General features: G+C 41.1%; 1 protein-coding gene across 3 annotated transcripts in view; it reads right to left on the reverse strand.

Moving 5' to 3' along the window:
• Positions 1-14,241, reverse strand: part of ANGEL2 (angel homolog 2) — a 1,508,489-nt gene extending 1,494,248 nt beyond the window's left edge. For 2 of the 3 annotated variants that reach the window (XM_044055502.1, XM_044055503.1), the window contains exon 1: positions 13,996-14,232. In XM_044055502.1, coding sequence (XP_043911437.1) covers positions 13,996-14,130 — 135 coding nt within the window. In that variant the 5' untranslated portion in view covers positions 14,131-14,232. Of the gene's footprint in view, positions 1-13,995 lie in introns of all 3 variants that reach the window. The other variant, XM_044055504.1, reaches the window with a different exon arrangement.
• Between the last annotated feature and the right edge of the window lie 458 nt (positions 14,242-14,699).

A 14,699-nucleotide genomic window follows, 5' to 3' on the forward strand; every position in this document is an offset into this window, starting at 1 on the left:
GTCTTTTGTACTAATTTAATTGGTCTAGTTTATACTTTTGTACTGTCAGCAGTATTACCAGCATATAAGCTTATGCATTCCTTTGTTCGGGGAGTCTCCCTGGTACTTTCCATGAGGCTCCCACACATGTGTAATAAATACCACTGAAAGAGAGGAAGAATTGTCTTGTCTTTATTTAACGTAAAATGCTAAATGCAACAATTTATGCTGTTTACTCGGATCTGAATTGACAACAGCTGCGGCAGTTGGGGACTGAATGAAATACTGCTAGTGAAAGGGCCCATGACTGAATTTTCTGTTCTGGCAGTGTTTCTTTCATTTCCTGTACTTGCCTGCTTTAAAATTTGGTATTGATAACTTTATAGAAATGTAATAATTCCTCTCATTAAGTTGTTTTGAGGTAAGTGGCATGCATTTCTTTTCTGTTATTGATTGTGCAGTATGAGAGTGGGTTAAAATGAAAAACTGGCGACATAAGAGTGAAAAGAGATACGAGAGTAGGGAAAACGACGTTTACAAAACGTCACAGCTAAATCTGTAAAAATACAGTATAGCTTACTGTGTGAAAATGGGAGCGAGTGTGGGAACCACAAAGGAGCCAGAAAGAGGTACACCAGCTGGTTATATGTAATTTCCTGTGTCCCGGGACAGTTGTATGTTTATAAGTCAGTGGGTCGCCCTCACAAAGGGTGATGGTAAACTCGCCTTTCCAGAAAATGGTAGTTTTAATAAAGATATTTTGCTTAATCTCCAAGGAAAGTTAAGGAAAAAAAGGGAGAAGAATACCAGGGTTGTGCTGGGCAGCATTTAATGATTGGATGACAGAGGCAAAAGAAAGAGAAAAGGATTTGGTTATTAGTAATCTAAAAGATAATCAGCAAAAATTAAAACAGCAATTGAGGGAATTACAACACACTGCTAGTAATTTAGATGTAGTAAACGGTAAATGCTTGAAGGACCCACCCTTTAAGAGGCTTTATCCTGTAAAGGAATTAGCTAAATTGCAAATAACTGAATTGTCAGAAGACGATAATGCCTGGCTTACCCCACCACCAACTGCACCCTCGCAGTATCAGCCCCCCCCCCCCTCGCTCAACAAGGAGCTGAAACACAGCAGCCAGATTCCACCACTAGAGAGAGAGAGAGAAGAAGCTGCGGACAGTCAGTCTAGTGAATCTGATTCACAAATGAGCGATAGAAAAAAGGGACCAAGAACTCGTAGTAAGACTCAAAGAAGCAAAAGCTGTAATGTACTTCTAAACCCTATTATAAAGGAAAAGGGAAGCAACATTTACACCGACGAAGGCATTTTGGCCAGTTCCCCGCTATAATTGACAGTGGGGATGGATATTTTGGGCCAGATAAATTTAATCCAGAATCAGAGTCGTCAGATGACGACAGATGTTACCTTTGAGGGAGGTACCTAACCCAGCTCATGCTAGAAGCGCAAAGGAACCAGCGACCATTGTAGTACCTAGGGCGTGGTCGGCGGTTGATTTTCAAGCCATTACCAAATCACTAGCGCCTATCTGGACTAATCCTGCTAAGTTCCAGCGTGTGCTGGCGGGACACATTTGTTTACAAAATCCTACAATAGAAGAAGTCAGGGCAGTTCTTCAGTACGCCATACCGGCTGATCTGATGAAACGAATTTGGGACCATGCTAATGTCCCTACTCCGATTCCAAAACATGATGCACAAGGAGATAATGGGTTTGAAGTGGTCAGACAGCGTATAGTAGATGCTATTACACTAATAGTCCCACCCATACCCAACTGGTCCAAAATCAAGTCAGTTCTTCAAAAAGAAGATGAACCTGTGGACGAGTATTTAAATCATCTCACTGAAGCCTTTGAGGCTTATTCTGGTTACCCAGAACCCACCGAAGGGCCGGCACAGAGTGGATTGTCATCTGCCTAAGTAGATGGGTTACGCCCACAAGTACTGGATAAGCTAAAGGAAGTATGTTTAAACTGATCTAGTCTTGGATTGCATAAGTTAGTCACACAAGTGCAATACCTCTCCAACCACTTAGCACAGGAAAAAAAGGACTTACAGGAAAAATTGGATAAAGCGCAGATTCAGATGTGTAATGCCTTTGGGTAGCGAGGACAGAAAGGACGGGGAAGAGGGAGAGGTGGACGCCAAGGGGCAGGAAAGCAAAATAGACAAAACTGGCAGGAAACACAATCAGCCCCACCCCAAAGTTATAATAATCAGATGGAGTGTTTCAATTGTGGCCAAGTAGGCCATTGGAGAAATGAATATCCGTTATCTGGCTGAGCAACCTGCCCCACCCACTGATACGTCACCTCAGTGGAATTCTAATTGGACCCCATCCAATCAGCAGCCATTACAATGAAGGTTCCCTGAACAAAGACAACAGCAGTTGTGCCCTTTCATCCCTGTGGATCAAGATGGACCACATGTTATGTTACTTGGCAAAAATAAATCATACCCATTTTTAATTGACACTGGAGCAACCAAATCTATGTTAGCTGGCGAAGCAGCAATAAATGTCCCCCTCACCAATAACACAACTAGAGGGGTAGGTGTCTCTGGTATTCCTATTGAATATTCTGAAACCGTCCCAGTAACTTTGGGACCTTTACAAGACAATCATGCATTTTTAGCAGGACCCTCAGCACCTTTAAATTTATTGGGGAGAGATTTGCACTGTAGGATGGGAGCAACCATCTCCTGCACAGCTGGAGGAGTATATATACAAGTACCTTCAGATAAACAAGATAGTATTTTGGCTACTTTAGATGAAAATGTCACTCTGCAAACAATATGTATGCAGTCTGACCTCGATAAAAATAAGCATTAAAATTCATTACCCTCTCATCTATGGACCACTCATGACAATGATGATGGATTTCTGATTTCAGTCACTCCTGTACAAATAACCTTAAAACCCGGAGCAAAGTTACCTCGGGTGCCACAGTACCCTTGACAGTGGAGGCTACATCTGGTATTGCCCCCGTCATTTCGGCCTTGGTACAACAAGGAATTATAGTACCTACAACAAGTCCATGTAATACTCCAATTCTACTGGTAAGGAAACCTGGTAAACAAACTTACAGATTTGTGCAAGACTTGCGAGAAGTCAATAAAGCTGTCTTGCCTGTTTTTCCAATCGTACCAAACCCAGCTACGAATTTAAGCTGTATCCCACCTAGAGCATGTTGTTTTACGGTTATAGATATCTCATCAGCTTTCTTCTCTATCCCAGTACATTCAGATAGTCAGTATTTGTTTGCATTCACTTATAAGGGCCAACAGTATACTTGGACCAGACTACCCCAAGGATATGTAGAATCTCCAACCCTATTCTCTAGAGAGATGCACAGACAACTGCAGGACTTACAGTTACCACCACGTTCAGTATTGGTCCAATATGCAGATGATATTATTATAGTTTCACAAGATACTAAGTCTTGCACAGAGGATTCACTTCTAGTTTTAAAGTTTTTAGCTGAACAAAGTTTTAAGGTAAATAAATCTAAACTGCAGTTCTGTCAAGAAAAGGTACAATACCTGGGACACATCATTTCTATGGGTTTATCTCAAATACTTCCAAGTAAAATTACATCCATTCAGACTGCCCCCAGTCCTGTAACTCAAAGACAACTCAGGGGGTTCCTCGGCCTAGCAGGCTATTGTAGACAGTGGGTGCCCAATGTTTCAGAAATTTCGGCCCCTCTGTTACAGCTTCTAAAAAAGAAGGTCACAGACCCTCTGCCTTGGTCCCCTGAACATGAAAACGCCTTTCAGGCTATTAAAATGGTACTGATAAACCCATCTGCCCTGGGGCTCCCAGATTATTCTAAACCCTTTGTTTTCTTCTGTTGTGATTTCTTCTGTTGTGAAAGAAACAAAACTGCCCTGGGCCTGCTAGCACAAGCGCGTATGGGAGGCTATCGACCTATAGCATATTACAGCACTCAGTTAGACCCTGTTGCTTCTGGCTATCCACCCTGTTTACGAGCGGTGGCAGCCGCTGCTATTTTGATCGATATGGCAGCACCATTGACTTTAGGACATGACACTATACTAGCAGTACCTCATGCGGTGCAAGCATTACTCTTAAAAACAAAAACACAGTATCTTTCTAATGCTCACCTCACTAAATATGAGTTAAGTTAATTAAGTAATCCCACTGTTCAAATTACACATTGCCCACCACTAAACCCTGCTTCATTTATTCCAACTAGTGACGAGGGCGAACCACATGACTGTGTGCTTGTAGTTAACACTGTTCTTTCTCCCATGTTAGATTTGCAAGATGTTCCTTTGCTTAATCCTGATTTAGTTCTTTTTGTAGATGGGTCCTGTTTACAAAATAATCTTGGTGAACTCCAGGCTGCATGGTCAGTCTGCTCGCCATCTGAGGTTTTACAAACTGGACAATTACCACCTGGCACTTCCGCACAAGCCGCAGAATTAGTGGCATTTTCGCATGCATGTAAAATGGCCAAAGACAGATCTGTTACTATTTATACTTATTCACGTTATGCCCATTATGTTGTTCATGATTTTGGTACCTGAAAGGGGGTTTTTGACATCCTCTGGGGCACTGATTAAAAATTACCTGTATATTGATCACCTCTTACAGGATTAATTATTACCTTCTAAAATTGCTGTTGTCAAGTGTGCAGCTCACCAGTCTAATGACTCCCTAGTAGCTAAGGGAAATAACTTGGCTGACTGGGCTGCCAAACAGGCTGCTCTTTCACATACTGTTCAGGGACAATTTCTGCAGCCTATCTTACAAACGGTTACTTTTGACATTACTGTTTTAAAAACTTTACAAAGTGAAGCATCGGAATCAGAAAGAAAAACATGGCTGGCCCACAGCTGTTTCAAACGCTCTGATTCAATTTGGCAGCATCCTGATGGCAGATTAATTTGCCCTATATCTGTTAAATTCTCTTATAAAAGCATATAATTTGCCAGCTCATGTAGGGGTACAAGCATTAATCAAACAAATCCAAAAGGATTGGTTCACCCCAGGACTTTGCTTCTGTGCAACATTTTTTGAGCACGTGCTCCACTTGTTTACAGCATAATATTTCAAAAGGCACTCTGGCTCCCGCTCAACTGGTGCCAAAACCAATGGGATCATTTTGTTCCTTACAGTGGGACTTTATTGAACTCCCACCTTGTACTCGTTTTAAATATGTTTTGACTGTTATTTTTTCGGGGTGGTTAGAGGCCTACCCATGTGCTAAAAACAATGCTATTTCAGTTGCAAAAAATTGTGTTATGAATTGATACCTCGTTTTGGTGTTCCTTGTCAAATATACTCTGACCGTGGAACGCATTTTACTGTTAAGTTAGTTGAATCATTGTGTACAATGTTAGGCATCACTTTGAAATTTCATTGTCCGTATAGACCATAGGCATCAGGTATTACTGAACGAATGAATCAGACCTTGAAAACTAGACCTGCTAAAGTCACTTCAGAAGCAGGCTTAACTTGGGTGCAGGCCTTAATACTAGCCTTACTTTCTATGCGAGCACAACCGCATCCTACTAAGGGTCTTTCTCCTCATGAAATTCTCATGGGTCGCCCTCTGCGTATGCCCATGACTCCACCACCACCCTTTTCTGAATATGATGCATTTGATAATGATATTCTGTTGTACTGCAAATCTTGTTTCCTTCCTACAGTTTCATCATTGACAAGTAGCAGCTGATTAACATCTTCCAGATCCTTTTCTGTCATCTGCCCTACAACCAGGAGATTGCTTTTACGTTAAGTCCTTCTCTAGAAAAACAGCTTTCCAGCCGCACTGGAAGGGGCCCTTCCTGGTTCTTCTGACAATGTCATCTGCTGTGCGACTGCAAGGATCTCCAACCTGGATCCTCATTTCACACGTCAAAAAAGTTGTGCCGTCCAAAGACCAACGGCCTTTACCTTTTTCAACTCCAGATTCTCCTCCCATTGCAACTCGTACTCAAAGTAGAACTGTTTGAGTACCTGACAATGCCTAACATCTATCCCTTTGGAAAACTTCAAACTCCTGAGATCACGAAGGTGCAACTACCATTTCCACAAAAATATTGGACAACCATTTTGGTGGTCATTCTTGTTGTACTGTTATTTTTAATGTGGCCATTTTTATTTCCTGCTCCATCGACACATCAAACCAAGCAAGCTATTTGGCATCCACCCTTCAACACCTATCAGGCCATCAAATATGCTTAAGCTTCTACCTTCAACATTTCTGATTGCTGGATTTGTGCAGCTCTTCCCACTTCGCATGACGGCCTGCCAATGACAGCTAGTCCTTTACCTATTGAAAAGTATCCCACCATCCTCTTTAACATTTCTGGGGGATTGTGCAAAAAGACACATTCAAATCGAACTGCAGCTCTGATTTTGGCATATCGACAGCAAGGCATTTTATGCCTAAAACAAAAGGGAATAAAGAAAGTTGGCTCAAGTAACTGCACTAATACAATTCAGAGGGTATGTGCCGTTACTAACTATACAGCCTTACAGTCAAGTAACGTTACGGCACGGGATAGGTCTGTTTCCTATTCAGTGTGGTGGGCCTCTGCATCTGCACCATTCAAGAATTATTCAGACTGGCAGACCTGTAATGTGACTGGAACGATGCTGGGGCCAAAAGCAGTATGGATCTTTGAAAATAGCCCCACAATGACAAATTACTCACAACTCTCACAACTTAAGTTAGATTTAGATGACGTATTCTCCCAAGTAGTGTTCAATAATAATGTTACTACAAACATTTCCACTATGCTCTTGGAAGGAGGACTGTATTTTATATGTGGTAGAAAGGCTGATAAATGGCTACCGGGAAACTGGTCTGGTAGCTGTTTCTTAGGTTATTTAGTCCCAGCCATCCGACATGTATCTGCTTTGCCTCAAGGAAAAATTCGGAACGTTCGAGAGGTAAAAAAGACTGATAATCCGGTAAGCCAAACTGACGCTTCATGGATTTATCATCATGTTTAGCTCATGCTGGCACCAAAGGACTATCTCATATGGACTTGGGTGATGATGTCATATCGTGGGCTGGTATAATTCCAGCATACGGAGCAGTCAAATCAATTTGGAAACTGAGAAAATTGTCCAAATTGCTTGAAGTATTAAGCAATGCCACATTTTCTGCTTTAGAACTAGTGACTGATGAAGTGACTGCTATGACAGCGGTAGTCCTCCAAAACCGTATGGCTCTGGATTTCACCCTAGCGGCAAAAGGTGGAACTTGCGCTTTAATCCAGGAGGAGTGTTGTACGTTTATTCCTGACAATCAGCATGAAACTGAAAGTCATTGCGAACTCATTCAGAGAGTCTCTGAACTCTCTAAGGCCAAGGAGGCAGATAACTCAACATGGGCATGGTTAACCAACCTGTTCTCAGGTTGGGGAGGTGGACTATTGAAGCTAATTTTATTAATCACAGTATTAACTCTTATTGCCTTTCTTGTTGTGTTTTTAATCAAAGCACTGATTTTGAAATTAATGTCTTTTAAGACTACTAAAAAGGTGCGTTTTATATGCCTGCAGTCATAAATATGGATGATGAAATAAAAATGTCTGACAATGTTGAAGGAACCAGCCACATGGTTATGTTAGACTTAGGGCAAATGTATGATAGACTAAATAGTGATGCTTACACAGCTTCAAATGGGGGATTGTAGAATATGAACGGCCAAAGTATGTGCTTAAGGAAACTGAGTATGTGACAATCTGCATGCATTAAGACGGACTTTGTACTGCGAACTCTGAGTAAACTGTGAATAGTGGAAAAGTACTGAAAAACAAGAGCCTGCTTGAAAGCAGGAAATGTGCCTTATATGGAAATGCATCCGATTTTCTTTTTCTGCCTAGAGATGTAGTAATGTGAATGGCTTTAAGCCTACGGGTAAACCACTGATTGGTCAATTGTCTTTTGTACTAATTTAATTGGTCTAGTTTATACTTTTGTACTGTCAGCAGTATTACCAGCATATAAGCTGATGCATTCCTTTGTTCGGGGAGTCTCCCTGGTACTTTCCATGAGGCTCCCACACATGTGTAATAAATACCACTGAAAGAGAGGAATGATTGTCTTGTCTTTATTTAAGGTAAAATGCTAAATGCAACAAATGGAACTGGAGAACCTCTTGCTGTAAGGCGGCAACACTAACTGCTGTACCACCGTGGCCACCCCTACTGCTTCTGATACCAGTCTTTATTGGAAAACTTTTAAAGCCAAAATAACTGCCAACATCTCCTTTACAATGATGTGTACAGCTGTCTGGTGGTGCTTGTTCCATGTCCCTTGGACTTGAGTTGTTCCAGATGTGGTCCCCAAGCTATGACCAGGCTGTCAGCAGTTAGGGTCTAAACTGCTTCTCAAAATTGGAAGGGGATCCTTGGTTGGCTTCAGTGCTCTCATCCCGACACAGAATTTCTTATTTCAAGCACGGTAGAAAGGGATTGGCATTTCTAGACAGTGCTGGTGTTGAAACCAGCAATTTTTTTAAGGAACCATTGCAGTTTTCACACATGCAATTTAGGCAAAGGAATTATTAAAATACAATAAGTCATACACCCCAGGACCTTTAGAAATTCCCTTGCAGTAACAGTCTGTTTGCTGTATAGATGCAAGAGGTAACAATAGCAATAATAATCCCCCCTGGTATAAAGGTCCTCTGTTGGACTGAGTCTAGGTCTCCCCTTAGGATGGTAACCCCAGGGCTGAGTGTTACTTGTGAATTCTGGATAATGAGAGTGAAGCCCACCTTCTGAAAGCAATCCATGGTGATTTCCATGGCTATCAGAAGGTCTGTTGAATATGTTGGCTAGACTAGGCAACTGTCTAGGTATGAGTAAATATGGATCTCCTTAGTGCTGCAAAAGACAATGACTTGTGCCAGGCACTTGGTAAATACTCTGGGTGCAGTAAATAAGCTGAATAGAAAGACATTTTTTTATTTATTTTTTATTTATTTTACATTTGTTAACCGGGATAGTCCGACTGGATATATGTCCATTTTCAGTGGAGGCCCGGGGAGAAAAGCTCCCAAAGTAAAAAACATTACATATCTCAAAAACATCATTACATGTCACATATCTCGAACAGCGTAATGGAATATTTGGTGAAGAAACATTTAGACATTAATAGTATATTTACAGAAGAATATCAAGACAATCCATACACTTAAAACTGGTAGTGTGATCCCCCTGTTGGAAATGGCAGGAATCTCCTGTGTTCCTTAAGGATATGAACATGAGTGTGGACATGCTTCAAATTCAAAGTCACCATCCAAGTCCCTGGGAAGGAAGATATGAGGCAAGTGTTTTAGAAGTGTTAGCATTTTGGTACTACTGGGAATTTTCTGAGTTTTTAAAAACCCAGAATGCGTCTCCGTGTTCCTTCTTTTCTAGAACATCAAGAGGAGGCATGAGAAGAATCCAGTGAATGCTTCTGATGAAGGAATTGTTTGGACAACGCCCTGTTTCAGTGGATCTTCTAAAAAAAGGTGGAAATCAATTTAATTTGCTGTTTTGGATGAGTGAGAATGCGTAGAAAGGGTGAGGTTTTCCAAAACGGTAAAGAGTTGCCATTTCCAGTTATCTGCAGTGACTCTCTGTCCTACGTAATCTGCTCCCAATGACTTAAGAAGGATGTGAGCCTCCCTCCCAGGAAGTTAGGGGGAAACCGGGCTGGGTTGAGATTTTTTGGGGGGCTGTTTAGCATTGTCAAAGCTGTTCCGTGGGGGGGTTGGGTTAATAGACTACCCCACTGGTGTAGGACACTGCTTTGTTTGCCACTTTTTTTGGATACTTTGCCCTTTTCCCCAAGGGGTTTAGCGTTTTCCTGTTTTAGGGAAAAGGGCCAATACTTGCTAGGATAGTGTCTGATATATTTGAGGGTAGGGGAGAGAGAGAGAGAGTTCCTTTACTGACTTCATTTATCTCCTCCTCCTTTTCCAGTCTCCCAAAACACCTTTTCAGCTGGGAACCCAGACAGAAAAATCCTTTGCTAAGTGGGGCTTTAACTTATTTTAATAGAGGTTGTGCCCTCAGCGAGGCATGACCACATAGCAGCTTCCCTACATGAGGGATCCAAAGCATCATGGCCTCCTTTAAGTGAATATCTGAACACCTGGAAGCCTGATATACACAATTTATAGATGTCCCTCTGGAGGCTCTTATCGTGTATCCCCTTTGCCTTGGTCATTTGTTCCTGGACTAACTAAACGTATTTGAATATGTGGAACTTGCAGTTGAGTTCTAATGGTTAAGTAGTTGATGTACAAGTTTTCTTGGCAAGAGGAACTATGAATATACTCTCCCTATCTTAATAAAAAGGGATTATTGGCTGCAGGCCCATTTGATCCCTTGTTTGATTCCAGAGATCCATCACTGGAATCCTATACAAGTGCCTGTCGAATTCAAGTACCCTACACAAATGATCAGGTTTTCTGGTGGGGGGGGGGTCAGTCAATCTGCAGTGATGATGCAAATGCATCATCTATCTTTATGACTGGGAGGTTGGCATAATGGTCAAGGTGTTTGCCTTATAAACAAAAGGTGCAGGGTTTGAATCTCACATGGGACAATTGGCTAGGCTTAAAATGATCCACACGAGCAGTTAGTCTAGTATTAATCTATGAACCTACCTATGAACTTAAAACTTTGAGAACTGGAGATATCGCCAAAGGTCTAGGAGCAGGGAGGCTCAAGAGGTTTTTTTTAACTAAATTAGGCCTGGGAGAATTCCCTAAACTCCTAATTAAATGATTCTTTCATTCTATGAAAGGTAAGATAAATCCTCAGCAGGCAAAGCTGATGCAAGGGATCTTCTGAATCAGAATCCAAACACTACTGAGGAGAAAGATGCTTTACTTAAATTCCTCTTCATCCTCTGACTGTGAAACCTGAATCTCACTGGGGGTTGAATCCTTTTGTTTTCCACCCCAGGAAATGTTCTTGGCACAGGTTCCCTTTCCAAGTTGGGCTACCTGGACTTCATGAAGTCTTCCACCAATCTGACTAGATCCTGCGGGGAGACCCAAGCTGAAAAGACAGGTGGTTTGGCCAGAGTTGGCAGGGGCAAACCTATATGTCTTACTTGTTTTTTGTGTCTTAGCATTAGTATCAGTTGACAAGAATTTGATTCATGGGTGGGTGGTCATGAGCTTGATCCATTTCCCAGGTTAATTCCTCCCAAACTATTACCAAAGGAATATTACCTTCACCCTCATCACCAGAACCCTGGCACTGGAAGCCATGGCCTGCTTAGTTGCTTTGGATCAAACCAACACTGGTGTGGCATCAGAATGTAAGGATTGGGCTATAGTCACGGCAGCTTCTTGAGGGGACATGCCAGCAGACTCTGGGCTAAAAAATATCAAGCCAGGGGGATGCAAAAGCATATCATCTAAGTAAGTGATCTCTACACAAGGTGGGGAGCTAGACACAGTAATGTCTTCATCCTTCCACATATCCCTTCTCATTCAGGCATTTGTCTTTTCATTTTTTTTGTGCCAACAGCCAGGAACAAGTGGATGCCACAGTATGTGAAGGCTGAGCCTTAGCTGATTCTAAATGCAGTTGGAGAGATTCAATTCTGCATTTTATGGTTTTACTGTTAAATCAAAGGACAAAAGGGACAGTTTGGCACATCATGCAGATGTACTAAACAGAACAAGCAATGGGAGTGGTAGTCTTTGTGGGGGATTCATTTCCACACAAGATAAGCAATTGCTGACTTTTTAAACACAAAACCACCACCATCAAAATACTATTAAGATTAAGAAAGTTCCCAAGGTTGAATCCTTTGGTACTTCAAGTCAAACGATGCACTGATGGCACTTGCATATGCAGTTTTGTACAAACTACTAACCAGAAAGAAATGGAGATGAAGCCAGATATTACACTTTTATATCACCAATGTTCTGACGTTGGACAGCAAGAATGGCCGCCAGCTTTGGAATGGTAAAAACTCTGGAATTCAAGATGGCTGTGGGCTTCAGTACAGCAGAAATCCCAATACCTTGTACTGTAACACTAAGATGAACATCAGCTGCTCTGGTGCCTTTGCATAAAATTGGCCATCTACCGTCCCTGAAAACTACAGGCTTTTTACTCTCACTAGTATTACTTGTAAGGTTATGGAATGTACTGCAGCTGAAGTAATAAATAATGATATAGGTGTCATTATATCCCAGAATAGACACCAGTTTGGCTTTGTAAAAAGCAAATCTTGTCTGCTCAACCCAGATGAGTTATTTGAAATTGTTACTGAAATCACCTTGTCAAGGCCTTCGACACTTGCACCATGCTGGAATTACTGACACTCTCCCACCTCAACATTAACCCATACATAGCTCAGTGGACAGACAAATGGCTATTTTACAAAACACGTGCTATTAAGGTTGAGGGAGTTTCCTCTACAAAGAAAAATGTTACCAATGGTGTCCCATAGGACTCTTTCCTGGGTCCCCTCCTTTTTGGTATACACCTCTCTGGCATGAAAGCTGACAATCAGTACACTCTGGATAACAAACTTTGTAGACAACTGTAAACTGTGGAAGATATCAAATCCCACTCCTATACTCAAATTCTCCAGCAATGGTTACACCAAACAAATGGCTGGTGTGTTAATCATGGGCTTACTCTCAACTTCAAGAGATGCAGCAGAGTGTCCTTTGGTAAATCTCCCACTACTTCCACCTGCCACAGAGATAATGTCCCATTTTAAATAAGACACAGTCATCAAGAATGCAGATACCTTTGGTGATAGCAGACTTTCCTCTGACTATGTCTCTGTGGTGGTTAGAAAACTTTTATACTTAACACAACTTATCCTTCATGGTATCTCTGCAAGGTTAAAAGAAGATGCAACTCCTTTTACTCCACTCTTATTATGCCCATCACTGAATCTGTTGCCCCTTTTGGGATGTACCTCACTAAACCAACTATGCCTCCTGATTGTTGATTATGGAAAAAACAATGTATGTATATCAGATGCATCACTCCAATGATCTCTTGGGACTGTTCACCTTTCTCATTTCTGTGCCTTTTAGAGGAAAAGTTTCCTTTTGATCTCAACTTCTTCAACCTTTCTTCTGGAAGTAGTTGGCATTTGGGCCATTCAAATGGAACTTGCACCTAAGCAAAACTACCTGAGATTCTGTGCTGCTCTAGACAATTTGTCGAACATTTCTAACCTTTCAGAAAGCAGATAATTATCCAAAGCATTTTTATGATGCTGAATGGCATCATTAAATTCTCTAAATATCTTCTACACTTTTGTGTCCTGGTGGATCCCCAACGAATCAAGCACCTGATATGTCAGCTGGGTAGGGGTTAGCTTGCAGTAGGCACACATACCTTTGAGGGAGACAATGACAGCAGCATTTGGAAGGAACTGTATCACAGGAATGAGAAAAAGTATAACAGGTGGAAGATACATTTGAAAAGACCACACACAGCTGACATCCTCTACTAAAAACACCTGTTTTACAATTAGTCTCTAAATTGAGACATTTTATCCAAAGATGTAGAAAGCAGCCTGTAGTCATTGCCTTGTTTCTGGTCAAATACATATCAGGAAAGAATTAAAGAAACAAGCCGTAACAGGTCTCTATGTTATTACAGCTAGAGGAAGCTCTATCAGCCCAGCAGTCCTAATACCTGCAGGGCAGGTGCTCTGCAGCTACAGCTGAATGACTGTGCATATGCTTTACTCAAAGTCAAAGTAATACAGAGATCAAATGAATAAATTATTGCACTCATACCCACCAATGAACAGTATAAACTATTACAAGCCCAATGAAAAGCACAATAGTTTCTACAAGTCATATAAGAAAGTGGGAGACAATTTATACAAAGCAAGATATTCTGCATTTGATGGCACAAGCAATAATTGCCAACATGTAAACATTTTAAGTTCACAGAACTTTACTACTTCCAGGTTACAATCATCTGATAATTGTTATTCTCAAGTAAACCATCTCTACTCACATCTGCATTAAGTTCTTGGATCTCCTTTAAGATATTTAGCAGTCGATACGCCCAGTTCAATATAGAGTAACGGCAGTGTCTGTAAAGATAAATGTTGTCTTCCAGTAAGTCTTGAGAAAGAATGTTGTAGGACATCACTGAAAAAGTTATGTGTTTCTGTTCCAATGATTCAATGGAAGGCTCTTCTTGGTTCTCCAATTTGGTGTCATAATAATAAGAAAAATCTTCCCAGTTTCTTCTTAGAGTTTCTGTAAAAGCAAGAGAGAAATAAGCAGTTAAACTGCACAATAATGTCAGTTCAGCGGTTTGATATAAAATTTCTGCTTTTACACATCAAACCAATTTGGAAATTTAAATATGTTTCAAGAAAAAAAAAGAATACCCTGACAAAAGACATTTTAGCGATACAACCAAAACATGGTCAAATCACAAGGAACTCACATGAGACCATCATCCACAAGTCATGCCACTTTACTCCGCCAACAAAGTACTACATACACACTCAAGTTCTTGCTTATTTCATTGCAGTACTGAACATAACCCCACCATCACCATTACAGCCATCAACTTTTGCTAACAGATAATGCTGTTCAGCTTACATAGCAGAATTTCACACTCTATTACGTCAGAATGATTTGATTACAAAGAAAAGCACAGCAATACAGACTTTGACTTTCTGTGAAGTTCTGAGTACAGATTGAGAA

This window comes from Protopterus annectens, chromosome 1.part2, assembly GCF_019279795.1.
Source record: "Protopterus annectens isolate FY-2018-M chromosome 1.part2, PAN1.0, whole genome shotgun sequence".
NCBI classification, from domain to species: Eukaryota; Metazoa; Chordata; order Ceratodontiformes; family Protopteridae; genus Protopterus; species Protopterus annectens.